Source organism: Patagioenas fasciata, chromosome W, assembly GCF_037038585.1.
Source record: "Patagioenas fasciata isolate bPatFas1 chromosome W, bPatFas1.hap1, whole genome shotgun sequence".
NCBI lineage: Eukaryota > Metazoa > Chordata > Aves > Columbiformes > Columbidae > Patagioenas > Patagioenas fasciata.
In genome coordinates, this window is record NC_092559.1 from 1,745,114 (window position 1) to 1,762,785 (window position 17,672).

A 17,672-nucleotide genomic window follows, 5' to 3' on the forward strand; every position below is an offset into this window, starting at 1 on the left:
CTAGTATATTCATTATATATACATATATATATATGTTCTATTAAGCACATTCAAGTCAAACTCTTACGCTACATTAGAGCTCGCGCTTGTTTTGAAAACAGCCTTAAATATATTAAAATCTGCCCACAATTTTTGGTTTCCTGCTGTGAAAATAGCAGCACGACAGGGAAATACTCATTATGTGTTTAACTGCTGGCTCATAAGCTTTAATTCTATACAAAAGGATCATTTTTCAGACGACGCGGGTAGCAAAATTAGCAAAGATGAGCAGGCAAGTTAAAGCTTTGAGTTGTCTGGGGGTTTAAGGCATTTTTGCTTGAATATTTCTAATCGAAACACCAAATTTCCTTCTCTATGAATGTCAACTGCAATGAGAACAAGACACACAAGCGGAGCTGAAGCTTCAATTTTAATTATTTATTGATATTTGCTTCTCATACGCTGCGGAGTTGGTTTTCCAAAAGACAAATTCAATTCCATTTGCTCTCTATTCGCTTTCCCAATATCCAGGAATAAAATCCGTGTGTCCTGAGAGTTTAACATGGTTTGTGCCCATAAAAATGCCATAGTGAATAGAATTACTCACCAGAACTCTGTAGCGTCAGCCCTGAGAGATCTTGAAAGAGAAGAAAAACAGGGTGTGGATGGTTATATACACGGTGATCTTTAACAAATTTGAACATTAAGTTGATAAGCTTTTATAAATTAGACTCTACATATTATACCCCGCTCCATCACAAGTCTCAAGGCTAAGTTACTCCTAGGATACACGTTATGGTAAGAACTGCGCGCAAAGCCAACAAAAAGGCTTCAACAAAAGCCACAAACTGTTCTTTCCAATCTGGAATAAAGGTAAAAATATCATTCCATCCAAAGAAACAAGAGCACATTTCTAATTAGACCATTAAAAGTGAACGTTTCTAATTAAGGCCTGTATTTTCTACACCCCAAAAGGCAAACATTGTATAGTTTATCGCCACTTGAAATGGAGAGGTTACTTACCGATGCCAGGCGATACTACACGCTCGTAATGGTAAGGGTTTACACAGACACTGTCACATTTTAAGTCAAAAGCGTACTGACAATATTTAACATGCTTGAGTTCATTTTTATGAAGATCGGGCCACCTCCAAAGCCGAGCGTAAATCACATGGGGGAATCCCTTGCGACCGGCCACCTAAAAAGTCAAGACACAAAAGTCAATTGGGCAATATTTCCCTTTATTTGGGAGAGGAAAAACATCATCTCTCATGAGGACATAACAAAACGGATGGATGATGGCAGAGCGGTGGACGTGGTCTACCTTGACGTGAGTGAGGGATTTGGCACAGTGTCCCACAGCATCCTCACAGCTGAACTGAGGGAGTGCGGTCTGGATGAGCAGGGAGTGAGGTGGAGTGTGAGCTGGCTGAAGGGAAGAAGCCAGAGAGTCGTGGGCAATGGGGCAGAGTCCAGTTGAGGCCTGGATCCAGTGCAGGGCCTCAGGGGGCAGTGCTGGGGCCGGGATTATTCAATATATTCATCAGTGATTTGGACATTAAGTGTAGAGTCTTGAATGTGGGCAGGAACAACCCCAGGGTCCAGTGTAAGTTGGGGAATGAGCTGTTGGAGAGCAGTGAAAAGGGAGCTGGGGGTCCTGGGGCCAGCAGGGTGAGCATGAGCCAGCACTGGGCCCTTGTGGCCAGGAAGGCCAATGGTACCTGGGGTGGGTTAGAAGGGGGTGGTCAGTAGGTCAGAGAGGTTCTCCTGCCCCTCTGCTCTGCCCTGGGGAGACCACACCTGGAATCTTGTGTCCAGTTGTGGCCCCTCAGTTCCAGAAGGACAGGGAACTGCTGGAGAGAGTCCAGCGCAGCCACCAAGATGCTGGAGGGAGTGGAGCATCTCCCGGGTGAGGAAAGGCTGAGGGAGCTGGGGCTCTGGAGCTGGACAAGAGAACACTGAGGGCTGACCTCATTCATGTTTGCAGATATATAAAGGCTGAGTGTCAGGAGGATGGAGCCAGGTTCTTCTGGGTGACAACCAATGACAGGACAAGGGGTAATGGGTACAAAGTGGAACACAAAAGGTTCCACTTAAATATGAGAAGCAACTTCTTCCTGGTGAGGGTGTCAGAGCCTGGCCCAGGCTGCCCAGGGAGGTTGTGGAGTCTCCTTCTCTGCAGCCATTCAAACCCGCCTGGACCCCTTCCTGTGGAACCTCAGCTGGGTGTTCCTGCTCCATGGGGGGATTGCACTGGATGAGCTTTCCAGGTCCCTTCAATCCCTGACATTCTGGGATTCTCTCCATCATCAAAATAGGAAAAAAATATAAATAAAGCTGGTGGACAGCTGCTCTTCCTCAACACTCCAGAACGGAGGAAAACATCAGATTTTTCACTTGTACTAACCTGAAGCCTCCCGTCCAGCGTCCTCTGGATCGTCACGCACTTGCTGGGATGAGCTCCGTTGGTGGTTATGGCCGTAATCAAAGAATCCAACTCATCTTTTTTCTCCTTCAGCTTCTTCACTAAACTCTCGATGGCGCGTTTGGCGAAGGTTTCGCTCTCCCCACCTTGGCGATGGCACATCAAGCTGTGAACAATGCTCAGACAAGCGTCATTACTTGTTGGCGTGTTAGTAATAGACATATTGTCCATTTGTCACAGCTTTTTTTGGTTAATTCTCCTTTCAGATCAACCGTCGGGTTTGGGGGCTGTTGTGATTTTCAAGGCGATCAACAAGAGATGATCCAAGTGAGGCGTTGGATGGGAAAATCTAGGAGGAAAAAATAGCTACATTAGAATTTCTTTGGTAACAAATCACGTTTCTCTGTGGCTTTTGGTTTATTTTTCAAGCTAAGCGCACATGAAGTCAGTAAAAAAGTGTCTCAAACAGAACTACCTTAATTACACTAAATTTAAGATAAGAAATAAGTCTGCCCTAAGGTATTTGGCCTTTAAGCTCCACTTGGGAAGAACCTGCAGCGGTTTCTGGTCATCAATTTCTTCTTCTTGAATATCCTTTGGAAGTTAATTCACAAATTCAAAGAGCCTGATTGATTCTGAATGAGCTACTTAATTACTACGCTTTACATTTTCTGAATCGGTTTAAAATAGAAGCTTTTCCGAAACCACCATGGCATTCTCAGCAATGTAAAGGAAGACGCTAACCTAAAAGTTCAAGTAAGATCATTTTACTTCGTTATTAAAGTCTCTCCGTTTGCGCTTCAACTCATTAAACCTCTCTGAAAAGCCAAGCTTAACCTACCACTCATTCTCTATGGCAACCTGTGTAAATCCACCAGCTAAACCAGAATAAGCATCATCTCCCTTATATATAAACCAGCATCCCAGATAGACGGGCACAAGTCATCATTAATAATAATAATAATGCTATTAGCCAAAAGAGCTTGAAATAAAGAGATGAATGATAGATTTCCTCGCTGATTTTAAGCGGAGGAAGATGGAGCCAACAAATCCTTATTTAAACGGGACGATCTTCCGAAATGTCGACTCACCCGCCGCTCCATAGGAGCTTCTGACCGCTCAGCACTTTCCAAAGCCGGGCCGCTTGTTTTTAGGGTTTTGAATATCGAAGCGCGTGGCCGTGTTCGGGAGCTTTCCAAGTCCCCTCTAGAGAAATCCACTATTTAATCGCGCAATTTTAATCCCCCAAAAAAGCGAGGGGGTCAGTAGTTACCACCCCGGTGAGTATCAATAGACGTCGTGATGCGTTTCTTCTCTGGATGGTTTGCAGATGAGTTTTCAAGCTCCTCCAAATTGATTTGCTCACAAAATCGCTCCGCTGATCACACATTCAAGAGGTGCCTTCACGCCTTCTTACTATGTCGCTTTTACGTATGTGAATAAAAGCAAAACACAACCTTAACGTGATGTATTTTTACGGGTTCCCGGTGTGGAGCGCTCGATGTTCCGCAAAGCAACCGCCTGCTTGCGTGATTTAATGTTTATTTGATGTATGAAACCATACATTCGTTCCTTAGCTTGGATGTACAGTGGGATAGGTAGAGTCAAGTATATTGAGCAAAAATATCCCTCTCGGTAGGAATTTCATGGAAACAGCAATGGGTACGAGAGCGTTTTGGGGGGGAAAGAGGCAGAAAAGAGACCAAGAACGCGAGACAAGCAGCAAGAGATGAGAGCGAAGCTCTTGGCTTCGCCTACCAAGGAATAAGGTATTTCTCTCCTTTTTGCTATAATGTGGTGCAAGCAGAACAAAGAGGAGAAGCTAAACTAATATTCTAACAAAGCTGTAGAGAATTCCCTCTTGATTGCAATGAAGAAACATTAAGAGGTGTTACAAAACAAGCCAACGAGTGTTCCGTGATAGTTTAAGTGCTACAACAAGAATAAGATTCTCTGAAAAGGAGAGAAATCTGAAAGACAAGATCGCCATGTAATTAAAAACACCTTTAACGACGTGTAGCGAACACACCACTATCTCCAAGAACTGATAAGCAAGCGGGAGCTGAAATTCTCCTTCAGAGATCGATGGAGACTTGAATAAACACCACGTACGACCCACTTCCCTCGTCGAAGGGTGACGGATGAAATTCCAACCACGGAGCAGCTGTCTGAAATCAAAAACGCGATGCTGGTGCCACATGCTTCGTTTTCACGGCTGCCAGAAATTACCTGAACAATAGAAATAGATTGTGGAAGGTCTGGAAGGTCTCTTATGAGGCCTGGGAGTTGCTGAGGTGTGTTTGAGTTTGAAATCCTTCAGTAAAAAGGATGCGGAGACATAGAGACGTTGGTAGAGACACACGCGCGGTCTGGAGGTACAAACAAGAGGTTTAGGAAGAGGAAAGATGTATTTTAGATTAGAAAAAACACACGGAGTTGACTCGACCAATACATGAGGGTGGATGCTGCAAAAAAGACGTCGCAGTCATTTAGCGAAGCGAATTTGGGAACTTTGTGGGGAACGATCAACGCTTCCATGGATAAACCATGGATGGAGCTGGAAATGAGCGACTAACCCAAAGGAATATGATCGGAGGAATCCGACAGCTCGGGCAAGACGGTTAATCCAGCGTGACGCTGCTATGATACCCTACGCTGTTCATTTCCAGTGGGGGTGAAGCCAATCGCAGCTGCGCAGGGCTCGAATTCACCGAGAAACTCGGTCTAAAAATGTGACGGTCCAAATGCCACCCGATAATTGCTTTAAGAAACAGGCAATGGGCCAAAAGCCCCTCCACGTAGTTTTCTGAGCGTGGATTTGATTCGTTAAATCACTACGGCCAACTCGATGGTTTTTTAAACGAGACGCGACTTGAGACGTCACACAAATTACGTGTGAGTATTAATAGTGGTTTTGATGATGGAGATGAGCTCAGAAAAGAGGTTCCAGCTCAGAAAAGAGGTTCCAGATGCGGTGTTGAAGGTCCAGAGATGCTGGTGGGACGTTGACATGGGGTAGACGGGAGACACGGACGCATCCGAAGCGAAGGAATAACCAAGATGGATTTGCCGCTCCGTGCACAAGAGGTTTGAAATAAACAGTTGTGAGGGGAATCCAAGCGGTTTATGAAGTTAAAATCAAAGGAAATACAAAGATGTTACACGTGCGGAGTGACAGTGACACATTTGGGGCTCGGGAAGCCTTTAAACAGCAACGTAGAAGAAAGATTTGCCTTTTATTTTTGTACAAAATGATCAGAAAACAGTCCTGTGTCACCTTAAGGTATTTCAAACGATCACCAATGGATGAGTCGATCCCTTCCGACTGAACCGTTCCGTTCTAAATAATACAATCACAGATTTTTAGCAGCAAAAATGCTCTATGATGAACATAAATATATAAAACTGAGAACTTTTAGGCCTCGTACGGTGTTACAAACGCACGGAGATGCTAAAGACGATAACGTAAGGAAAATAAGCGTGTCTAACGGCATTCGGCAGGTACGATACGTTTTTATCTACGCTATGAATCTTAAGATAACTTGGCCGTTATCCATTGTAAAATAATGCAGAAGGGTCTAAGCGAGTCAGCAAATTGCAGGCAGAACATCCCTTGATGAGCCATGACTTAAATATTAAGTATTACGACGGTCTTGGGGGGAAAGGAAAAGAGAAGCTCATGTGGTTTGAGCTTTCAAGTCAAATATAAAGGTAATTTGGGGAAAAATATATCTAAGAAAACATCAGAATGGGTTGCTGGAGGTTGCTCCCGATGCTCAGGGAGTAACAGTCACCCCAGCCATAGATCTGCAACACTGTGAGCCCAGGCGGTAACGCGATGTTAACGAACAGGTTAATGAGAAGAGCGGACAAATCGACGTTTTGCTAGAACATTTCTCACGAATAAAGGATGAGAAAGGCTCTTGCGTAAGTCGCTGCCTCCAAAATGAGACAAACACGAAGCTGCCGTTAAAGCAGCACATATATATTTGATAGCTTTTAACCACTAAAACATTACTCCGGAGTTTTGCTGTTTAATAATGCAGCGGTAGAAGTTTGATGATAAACATGATAAAGAACCCATAAACCAATAAAACAAAAGGCAGCTGGAGATTTGATGAAGAGATGAAGAAGGAATTAAAGTGCACAACTTTCCAGCACATTACACGATTCTCTGCTTGCCCAAAGGGTGAACGGGAACCAAAATGTTTGTAGACATAAGAATAAGCAGCATTAAAGAGTAGGAGAGCGGCAAAGGTATCACAGATCCGTACACTAAGATCTAACATTCCCCACAACGCTATTTTTGTGCGCGTATCTGAATCATCACTCTCAATTCCGCTCATCTCGCTGGCAGGCGCTAGAAAAATGTAAGACACGTGTAAAAAGAACCAGAGATGAGTTTTAAGACGACTCCGAGCGGCAACTCTTTCGCCTTCACATCAATCCGCGGTGAAAAAAGCATGAGCAGCCATTTCTTTGGGGAAGAAAGCGATGTCGCTGCTCATCTGCATCTTCACTCCTCACGGTTTCCACCTGTGGGCTTCAACAGCTTTCAAAAAGCACTTCTACTTTTTATTTCGGGGAAAGTTTACGGCTCAAAAAGCTCCTCTTTTCAACACAGGCTTCTCGTATGGTCAGAGAGGGACGATCACTACATGGAAACGGCGCTAAACTCCTCGAAAACTGGATTTATTTGCACAACGCACCTCCAAAAGGGCGTTCCACCCCCTCTCCTCATCCTCACACCGCGTTAAAACCCACCAACGGTCGGAGAAAAAGCTGAAGGCGGTGGAAGCTTTGCCATCAAACACCAAGCAAACCTGAACTCTTCCTCAGAGGATCCTGCGAGCCCCATCTTCTCGCAGAAAGGTTCTTCCAAGAAGGCCAATGTGTCAAAACCTCCCAAAGAGGAAACAATTGCGGCTCGGCCAAGCAATAAAAGGAAGAGTCAAACCTTTCGTGGGCAGAAGCGGTGCGATTTTTTTCCCCTCGCACGTCACGTTTCGATACCCCGGCAATAGGTGTATTAGATAACATCTGTTCTTTATCGTAATCTGCACGGGGATAACGTTCTCTGCAAAACACACAAAAATCACCCCTGGGCAAAGCGAGCGTGGAAAATTCCAACCGCAAGCAAAAGCGGAGTTTTTCACAAGGTGAACAACAGAGGAAAACAGAGTCCGAAGATTCCAGGAGGGTTTTAACACCAGCACGGCGACGGCTGCTCCTCACCAGGACCCGCTCTCCGCACCTTTGTTCTCCGCTAAATCTGTCGCTACCTCTCAAAACTCACAACCCCATTGTGCCGGCTGCGCTCGAACGCGTTATGTAAAGAGCCGTCGACGTCAAAAAGAAGGCATTCTAATCAGTTTGAGACACTCTTTAGGCCGCATCTCTTTGAAATAAAGCTTTTCCAGCAATATTAAACACACATCTTTATGCAACAAGAGGTTCGCGAACGCAAAGAGAGAAGAAACTCCGGCCAAGATAACAGGAGGGCCAGAAGGACAAGTTGCCTATTACAGGGCGCAAAACCAAGTTGAGTTTGATAAGTTGCGACAACATCACCGAGCAAAGTAATAACAGGACGAGAGTCTTAGAGTTTCAAAGATGACAGCGGGGAACGGCTCTCGCCTGTTGACAGTGGCACACCAGCCTTAACCGAGATAATTTGAGAAGCGGTGGTAAAAAACACCACCATCCTACTCCGGCCGTGTGTGTTTGACAACACTTGGGTTTGCAGTCGTGCAATTTGGGTTCGAAATAATAACGCGTCCAACCCACAAGCAGATTAGCCCATAAATTAACCAGCTTCCCGTGGTATAAAACTGGAAGTTTCAAGCATGGAACGAGTCACAACCCCCCTCAAAATAAAAACCAAACAACGAGAAACGGGGAAGGGAAGGAAAAATAGTAATGATGGACTAATCTTTAATTGTGCTGGGAAAAGCAGCGCCTGTTAAGCGTGAATAAAATGGCAGGTTTGGCTGAGGCAAATCAAAACCCATTTCCCAGCGTGCGGGAGAGAGGGGAGAAAACTGAAGCGGGGCCAGGCCGATTTTAAATAAATAATAGTCAAAGTTTGTTGGTTTGTTGGTTTTTTTGAGGGGGGGGGTGTTTTTTTGGGGAACCGAGAGCGGGTGTTACCTGAGCGGCCGCTCTCCGGGTGCGGCCTGTGGTGAGAAGCGGTGCCGAGGCGGGGGGGGGGGGGGGGAGGATTCCCTCGCCTCAGCCGGCCCCGGTGCGGCGGAGCGGGCCAGGCCTCCGCCCCCCCGCCCTGCCCTGCCCTCCCCTCCCCGGGGCTGCGGCGGGGGCGGCGTTGGGAGGCGCTGGGAAAGGGGGGAACCGGCCGCCCTGCACCGGCCGCCGCCGCCGCCTTCCCGGGCTTGTTGTTGTTGTGGTGGCTCCGGCCGCTCGCGCTCCGCGGCCGACACGTCCGAGCGCCCCCGCGCATGCGCGACATCCGGGTATCACCCCCCCCGCCCGCCACGGCGGAGCGGCTCCGCGCACCCCCCCCCCCCCGCGATTTAAGTGCGCATGCGCGCCCGCCACGCCGCGGTTGCTGCGCAGCCGGCTGGGGAAGAGTGGAGCGGGCGGGCGCGTTAGGAGGGTTTATTTTTGTGGTTGGCGTCCGGCGGCGGCGCAGGAACAGCCCGCGAAAAGGCAGCGCTCCAAAAATGCGGCTCTACCAAATGCAAACACAATCCCTACAAGTGCAAAATCCCACAAACGCAACTCCCAGAAATGCAAAGGCTCAGAAATGCAACCTCCAGAAAGTGGAAAAGCTCGCAAATGCAAACCCCAGATGTGGAAAGTCCTGCAAATGCAACCCCAACAAACGCACAGGGACACGAAACCTCCAAAAGCGCACGGAGTCACCAATGCAACCTCTGGAAGGGCAAAATGCCACAAATGCTACCCCCAGGAGCCAAAAGTCCTGCAAATGCAACCCCAACAAACGCACAGGGACACAAATGCAACCCTAATGCAAACACTGGGCTGCAAATCCAACCGCTTTTCCTCGTCCGGCAAAAGCAAATTCCCCAAAGGAATTCAGCTGAAAATGAGAATATTAATTTGTTAAACTACAATGTTACATTTTGGCCACTGTTAGAAGACAAAAGAGAAGGGAAAAGGGGCACAAAATGCGGCATTCGTGGCAAAATGCAACATATTTTTGCTAAATACGGGGGGTGTTTGGCAGGGTGCTAACGCAGCTATGATGATAAGAACAACGAAGAATGATGGAAATGACAAAAAAATCGTTATATCACCATAGCAAAAGCTTCCTGCTCACGCTATAAAGTCATTTATAGCCACTTCCACACCTTTTAAATAAAGCGATGTAAAACAGTGCTAAATTGGGCATCTTTTCCTGGGTGGATGTAACAGAAGCTTCTTCACATTGGGATTTGCTGAGCGCGCTGCAAATTATCCGACTTTTTTGAGTTTGAACACACGATTCATTCGCTTCGACGAGGCTTATTAAATGGGAAAGGATCCAAATTAGGGATCGTTGTGATTATATCGTGATTATACGTCCGTGTGTTTGAAGCCGGAGCTCAAAGGAAGACGCTTCACCCAACACAAACGCCGATGATTTCAAACACGAAACGCTGGATCCATTTAAAATGTTGCGGTTTAGCGTGCGTTCCCCCCCCCCCCAAAATGGTATTTCAAGCAAATCTCGGCTGGTTCTACCTCAAGATCCCGATCGATACGTTTTTATCCTTAATAAAAAATGCATTAAGTCGCCGTGGTGATTTTGTGCCAAACCGCCGCTTGCAGCGAGACCTGGACCAGAAATGGGCTTTATAGAACGAAACCAGCCCAGCTAAATAATTCATGGCCTTTTTCCTTAGGAATGAGCGTAATTATGAGCAAATTATTTTTAAAAGTAGTGAGGTGGAGGGCGAACTGGCTGAAGGGAAGAAGCCAGAGAGTCGTGGGCAATGGGGCAGAGTCCAGTTGAGGCCTGGATCCAGTGCAGTGCCTCAGGGGGCAGTGCTGGGGCTGCTGTTATTCAATATATTCATCAATGATTTGGACATTGAGTCTTGAATGTGGGCAGGAACAACCCCAGGTTCCAGTGTAAGTTGGGGAATGAGCTGTTGGAGAGCAGTGAAAAGGGAGCTGGGGGTCCTGGGGCCAGCAGGGTGAGCATGAGCCAGCACTGGGCCCTTGTGGCCAGGAAGGCCAATGGTACCTGGGGTGGGTTAGAAGGGGGTGGTCAGTAGGTCAGAGAGGTTCTCCTGCCCCTCTGCTCTGCCCTGGGGAGACCACACCTGGAATCTTGTGTCCAGTTGTGGCCCCTCAGCTCCAGAAGGACAGGGAACTGCTGGAGAGAGTCCAGCGCAGGCACCAAGATGCTGAAGGGAGTGGAGCATCTCCCGGGTGAGGAAAGGCTGAGGGAGCTGGGGCTCTGGAGCTGGAGAAGAGAACACTGAGGGGGGACTCATTCATGGGGATCAATATGGAAAGGGGGAGTGTCAGGAGGATGGAGCCAGGCTCTTCTGGGTGACAACCAACGGTAGGACAAGGGGTAATGGGTACAAACCGGAACACAAAAGGTTCCACTTAAATATGAGAAGAAACTTGTTCCTGGTGAGGGTGTCAGAGCCTGGCCCAGGCTGCCCAGGGAGGCTGTGGAGTCTCCTTCTCTGCAGCCATTCAAACCCGCCTGGACACCTTCCTGTGGAACCTCAGCTGGGTGTTCCTGCTCCATGGGGGGATTGGACTCTCAGGCAGATCCACGTTAATGAAAAGGAATTTTATCCTCTGGTAATTAAAAAACGCTTAATGGAGAGAGAAACTCATTGAGAAAACGGGCGTATATTCCAAATTTTTCGGGTCTTCCCATTAATTTAATTCAAGTCTCACCAGTTTGATGAAGCGCTTTAGTATCCAGACTCGACGAGTGGACCTTTGTAAGAACAAAGAGACAACTACAACTGGATTATAAAACGTATTTAGGATGTTTGCAATCATTCCCTATACATATATATATAAGAATCACACTCCTTTATTCATTAATTACAGCCAAAGATTTGGCAGGGGAATAAATACTTTATTAATTCCAGTTTAACAGTCAGGTCACAGTCGCAAAATTAGGCGTGTAAATTTGATATAGATGTTATTCAAAGGTTATGAACAGGCAGGATATCTTGAATTCTTAATAATGGGTTTTGAAGGTTTGTGTCGCCCTAACGCTCCAATTCGGGGCCTGCTCAGCGTCCGAACCCATCACGAATTCATTCCAAATTCCACATGTTTGTGGGTCCTTTTGGCCGGCTTTACAAAAGCGGCTATTTTCCCTTTTTCATGGGAATTTCTATGGTCATCAAGTCCTCAGCCAACGTCACTTCTTGCCCATCCAACCCCGACTCTGCCTGTCTCTTCATTTCGGCGACGTCCGCGTCTCCATCCCCTCCGGGTTTGTAGCGTTGACTGAAATGAGTCAACACCAGCTTCTCGGCTTTGCAGCGCTTGGCCCAAGCCGCTGCCATTCTGGGGGTGCTGTGACCGTGTTCTCGAGCCTTTTCCTCTTGGGTATCATCCAACGTGGCTTCGTGCACCAGCACATTGGCTCCATAGCAAAGCTTGGCGGCCGCATCTCCGACCGTCCCCGAACAATCGCCCAAAATGCAGATTTTCCTTCCGGGAATCGCGTTTTCTAAGACGTCCGAAGGAGAAATGGTGACTCCGTTCTCCAGAACGATGGAGGTTCCGTTCTTCAGCTTCCCATATAGAGGACCTGGTTGAACTCCTGGGAAATAGAGTCCGTAAGTATTACGATTCGGGTTTAAAATCATCGCTTAAAAAGAGACGGGCTAAATACAACCTCGATATAAATGGATATTTCACATAAATAAAGAGCTTGTAACATCAGCAGGAAGCGTGTTTAAAGAAAAGCTACGTTCCTCATATTAAAGTCAATACTCGGGACGCGTATTTTCCTCAAAGCCACTTTGCGCTTTTTAAACTTTAACGTCTGCACGTGGTTGCTCTTCCCTGTATGATATTAATTGGTATTTGTGATTCAGGTCGCTGCGTTGCTATGAAATATGAAAACATCTTTAATAGAAAAGGGAATATTGAATGTAAATGCATTATGGATACAGCAGGGCTAATGAGCTGCATTTGCACAATCACCGCTGGCGCTTTTAGGCCTTTAAAACATTCAAAAGAGGTAAAATAAAGTAGTTACCGAGGTCTTTCAGCTTCTGGACGTTGAGTTTACCAGGCCGGGGCTTCTCTTCCACCACAAAGCCAAAGGAAGGGATGCGATGGAACAGGCGAAACGCTTTCACAACCAGTTGCTCATCCTCAAGCAGCAAGTAAGAGTTTTCTACTGGATCCAGGTGGAGAATCCTCCCTTGTGCACCTTGAGACACTTCATCCAAGCAAGAAAAGTCTCTAAATTCCTCTGCAGGGCATTGATCTGGTGTTGGTACCAGCTCATGAACAACATAGGGAAAGAGAAGCTGGGAATGGGAGAGCTCCAGACTCTTCCGGATGAAACAGCGCAGCCCTAAGGGGCCGTAAATATCGAGCGGAGGTTTGCTTGGGTCGGGGTTAACTTGGAGACTAAGAGTGCACAGCAGGCCGGGAAGGCCAAAAATGTGGTCGCCGTGAAGGTGGGTTATGAAAATCTTGGTGATTCTGCCTGGTGATTAGAAAGGAAAACGAGAGGAAAATAAACGACCGCCAGAATAATTAGGATATTATCGCTTTGTGGCAAGAAGCGGGAACTAAAGGAGGGAAATGAAAATGAGTGTTGAAGAAATCAACACGCAAGGTTTATGTCGGCGAAACAGGGCAAGGAAAGAGGTCAGAGACAAAAGTTGTAGTCGCTTTTAAGCAAATAAATCGTTTCTAATGAGAAACATGAGGTGGAATTCGTATCTAGTTTTGAATTTCGCACATGAAAGGATCCTAAATAAAAGAAAATAGACATTCAGGTTTGATTTCAAAGTCCTTTAAGAAGTTTCTCGTTGATGATTCCATCTTTATAACTCAAGAGTCCAAAGGCTGCTCTGGCCGCTGCAAAAGCACAGCGATCGAAGGCAAATCTGGTTGCTATTTTATTGCCGAAATGGAAGTTACCACGAATACACACTGCTTAAAAACAATATCACAATATCTATTGAAGACTCGCAACAGGTATCGTCTAGAGCTGCCTTCAGATAAATACAAACCGTGCCGGTTTAAAGCTGGTGTGCGGCCCAACGTTTGAAATCACAAAGCTGGAGAAATGAATTGAGGAGAGTTTGGTTCTCACACACACAGAATGTCAGGGGTTGAAGGGACCTGGAAAGCTCATCCAGTGCAATCCCCCCATGGAGCAGGAACACCCAGCTGAGGTTCCACAGGAAGGGGTCCAGGCGGCTTTGAATGTCTGCAGAGAAGGAGACTCCACAACCTCCCTGGGCAGCCTGGGCCAGGCTCTGCCACCCTCACCCCCAACAAGTTGCTTCTCATATTTAAGTGGAACCTTTTGTGTTCCAGTTTGTACCCATTACCCCTTGTCCTGTTACTGGTTGTCACCCAGAAGAGCCTGGCTCCATCCTCCTGACACTCCCCCTTTCCATATTGATCCCCATGAATGAGTCCCCCCTCAGCCTCCTCTTGTCCAGCTCCAGAGCCCCAGCTCCCTCAGCCTTTCCTCACCCGGGAGATGCTCCACTCCCTTCAGCATCTTGGTGGCTGCGCTGGACTCTCTCCAGCAGTTCCCTGTCCTTCTGGAGCTGAGGGGCCACAACTGGACACAAGATTCCAGGTGTGGTCTCCCCAGGGCAGAGCAGAGGGGCAGGAGAACCTCTCTGACCTACTGACCACCCCCTTCTAACCCACCCCAGGTACCATTGGCCTTCCTGGCCACCAGGGCCCAGTGCTGGCTCATGCTCACCCTGCTCTCCCCAAGACCCCAGCTCCCTTTCCCCTACGCTGCTCTCTAACAGCTCATTCCCCAACTCATACTCAAACACTACACCAAAGGGCAACCGAGGATTTCCGCGCGGCAGGTTCGGCAACCTCACCTTCAGATGCTCAGGCGTGTTTAGCCTGTATTCAAATAACCCCAGCGCGACGCGTTTCATTTCAATCCCATAAAATCCCTTCCCCGTTCCCCTGGTCGCAAACCCTTCCGCCGGCACAAACCTGCTCTGAGGTGGCTCCTCATGAATTGGGTTTGCGTTCCCTCCCCGCAGTCGAAGAGCCAACACTCCCCTTCCCGGCGAAGCACCAGGGCCGACGCTCCTCTTGTCGGAGACGGATACGCGGAGCCTGTGCCGAGGAACGTTATATCCATCGACATCTTAAACACGTCGGCGCGCCACCTGAAAGGGAGATTTCGAGCCCCTGAACGTATTTATGCTGGGAAAGAAACAAACTTCTTTGCTTTCCGGGAACAGAATTTAATGTAAGAATCAAATTCCCTTATAAAATAGAAACTAAAGCGGAGTGGGATGTGATTTTCAGACAACACGATATTTACAAGCAGCTGTTTTACAACAAGGGAAGGTTGCAAACACGCAGCCCAAAGTAAAACGTGACCATAGCTCATTACCTAAAGAATCAGCCCTATCCAGCTGGAAATGCTCTGAGCTTTAAACCCACCATTATTTCTCCCTTCTTCGCGTTATTTAAGCTTCGAATCTTCCTCTAAAAGCCGTTTCGGAACGAGCGGCGCCAAACTGCCGACATTTAACCGCTGTTACTGGGAACCGAGGGGAAAGATTCGCTCCCCAAAACAACATCAGCGACCGCGGGAGGACCCAATTTATTGTCCTCGAAAGCGATGGATGTTTTATTTCTCATTAGTGTTGAAATTAAAAACGAAGCGCTACCAAACCTTCGCACAGCCCAAAGGTTGAAGAAGGATTTATACAATGAGCTGCCATCCCCCAGTTATTTATGTACCTGCTATATTGTCCTGGTTGGTCTATAGGAGCAGAAAATCTGTGTTAGGAGAATTTCTCCAAGCACAACTTTGATGTTTCTCACCTTATGTGATGCGCTTCAGCCTTCTAAGGTTTAATTCCTACCTTGTTTTCAGATGTATTTCTGCCTCCTTTCAAACCCCGGGTGCCTCAACAGCTTCAGATACCTTTGAAGAAAAAGAATTACTGTTTATGACATTGAGTTGATTTTAGAGGAGCCACCACAGCTTTACAAAAGAGAACAGTTCTCTGAATTAAAATGAGGTGTGAGGTGTAATTACCTGACTTGGGAGATAACGAGGGGGGAGGACGTGTGTTTATCACATCCCGCAAAGGCAGAAATACACATTTTGCTTCCTTTTCCTCATTTAAGAGCAGATTAACAACTTCGCAGCTCAACCACCCTCGGGATTTACGCCGGGAATTTGTGTCTGTGAGGAACCAGCCAGAACACTCTGACCCCCCACCCCGAGGTGGAACGGGGGGTGGGAGGAGAGGACACAGCCCAGGGAACGGTTGGTTCAGGCAGAAAACGCGGCAGGAATAGACCCGACCCCTAGGCCCGAAGCCCCGGCCTCGAGTAGCCGCCCGCCCCGCCTACCTCCCCCCTGGCGGCGGCAGGTGGAGCCCGCGCTGCGCCGCTCGGAGCGCCCGCTTCTCCCGGCCCGGCCCCTCGGAGGCCGCAAAGGCGGGCGGGGCCCAGCTCTGCCGGGTGATACCACAAGCGGTCACACTCCGTTTTTTTCCCTCATCTATTAAAATACGTGTGTAGATCCTCAAGTCTTTTAATAAAGGAGCTTTTTAAAAGTGCTGTAAAAGAGGCAGATGTCCTAGAAAACCAGTTGAAGCGCTAAAATTTGAATAGCTTTAACTACAACCTATGTTTTGTTTGCTGAGCGTTTGGCAAGGGACAAAAAGGGGGAAAAAAAGGCGAATATCAGCAGTGATCTGTATAGATCGTTATTTTTTACAGAATAAACAAAATTAAATGTAACTTAGGCAAAGGGAATGCATTTTACTACGAAAATAGAGCACCAGGACAAGCATTTCTGTAGAGTTACGACAGTATAAAGGAGAAAAAATTCAAAGAACACGCAGTCAACGTTTAAATACAATTTTAGTTACAGCTAAATGACCATCCCAGATAATTCAACCCCAGACAGATTTCCCACAAGCACATTTATGTTTCTTTATATGCTTTAGATACCTTTAAGATAGAAATAAACGTATTATTTTGACGTTTCTTCACAAACTGGACATTTTTAAGCATCTTTATCTCCATTTTATTAGAAAGGAGCTACTTAAAGGATGAAGAAGTCCAAGTCAAAGGTACCCAAGAGCACATCTGCAGGCTTTGATAGCACGGGATTATTTTGGGAGTAGGTAAATCAAGGTAAATCCACACAAAATTAGATAGGAACTGAATTATATCACCCAAATTCAGATGTCGGATGGGTGCAATTAGATCTTTGCTCTACATTTTCTCCTCGCTCCGGTGTTCAATGGAACACCAGTCTCTGCTTCTTATGAGATGCGATAGCAGTCTTAAAAAGTCCAAAAATCAAAGTGGTTTTCTTAAATTCGGCAGCCAGCACTTATAGATTTTTCCAGGTTGATTTAAAAGTGGTGTAGATTCGTTTATGTGAATGATAGAGGGGCTTAAATCCACCTTTGAAGTCAACAAGAGCCGGAGTAAATGGAAGAAGCCACCTTGGCCCGGAGTCAACTGGGTAATCGTGATCCCCGCTCTCCTCAAGGAGTAATCACTAAATAGAGCTGCTAATTAAAAGCTAAACATCGTTTAACTTCCCAGTTGAGCGTGCCAAAGGTTTATATCCCCCCCTCCTGCAAAACAAACAGCACAAAGACGCTCACCTACCACAGGAAACCCGTTGGACGCCGATCTGCGCGTGAAGCGTCGCTTCGGTTTAGGCTTGGAAAACCAACGCGACATCGCGAAACGTCGCTGTTTGGGATTTTAAGGAAGCAAAGCTTGGCTTAATCCTGGAAAAGGCCGAGGTATTGACCTCCGTGGGGGTTTCTGATCCTCTCAAGAGCATCCAGAAGTTTCCTCATTGAAGAGACGTGGAATATAGATTTCTACACCGTTCGGAGGACAAAAGTCACCACGGTTGGGTGAAGAGTTAAAATCTACTCATCCTTTAGGTGGTTTATTTTATGCAGAACGATAGAAGTTGAACTTATATTGCGTAACGTTACAAAATGCATCGCTAAGAGAATTTTCTGTATCAATAAAGATGGGAAAACGCTTTGGAATAAACCAGCAAATAGAAATCAGGTTAAGCAAGCAGAAAAAGGATACG

At 46.8% G+C, this 17,672-nt stretch overlaps 2 protein-coding genes across 6 annotated transcripts in view; both read right to left on the minus strand.

Moving 5' to 3' along the window:
- LOC136114517 (mothers against decapentaplegic homolog 4) overlaps positions 1-14,692 on the minus strand; it is a 32,965-nt gene extending 18,273 nt beyond the window's left edge. For 3 of the 5 annotated variants that reach the window (XM_065859877.2, XM_071801656.1, XM_071801653.1), the window contains exons 1-4: positions 8,555-8,861; positions 2,387-2,753; positions 1,003-1,177; positions 587-616 (exon numbers count right to left, since the gene is read on the minus strand). In XM_065859877.2, the coding sequence (XP_065715949.1) occupies positions 587-616; positions 1,003-1,177; positions 2,387-2,635 (454 nt within the window). In that variant the 5' untranslated portion in view covers positions 2,636-2,753; positions 8,555-8,861. Of the gene's footprint in view, positions 1-586; positions 617-1,002; positions 1,178-2,386; positions 2,754-3,495; positions 3,829-8,554; positions 8,862-14,566 lie in introns of those variants that run through there. The other 2 variants (XM_071801655.1, XM_071801654.1) reach the window with 2 other exon arrangements.
- LOC136114518 (zinc phosphodiesterase ELAC protein 1-like) lies at positions 11,441-17,593 on the minus strand. Its single transcript, XM_065859879.2, has 5 exons — positions 15,630-17,593; positions 15,454-15,515; positions 14,567-14,745; positions 12,615-13,073; positions 11,441-12,173 (listed from the first exon to the last, which is right to left on the minus strand). Exons 3-5 carry the CDS (start codon positions 14,721-14,723, stop codon positions 11,713-11,715), a joined length of 1,077 nt encoding a protein of 358 aa, XP_065715951.1. The 5' UTR covers positions 14,724-14,745; positions 15,454-15,515; positions 15,630-17,593; the 3' UTR covers positions 11,441-11,712.
- Between the last annotated feature and the right edge of the window lie 79 nt (positions 17,594-17,672).

What these genes read in the sequence shown, in the direction of transcription:
- LOC136114518 (XM_065859879.2), bottom strand. Translation starts at nt 14,723, where the DNA reads ATGTCGATGGATATAACGTTCCTCGGCACAGGCTCCGCGTATCCGTCT. An exon ending in GAGGAGCCACCTCAGAGCAG is followed by an intron (nt 13,074 to 14,566) that starts GTTTGTGCCGGC and finishes TCTAATCACCAG; the next exon opens with GCAGAATCACCAAGATTTTC. An exon ending in CCAGAAGCTGAAAGACCTCG is followed by an intron (nt 12,174 to 12,614) that starts GTAACTACTTTA and finishes TCTATTTCCCAG; the next exon opens with GAGTTCAACCAGGTCCTCTA.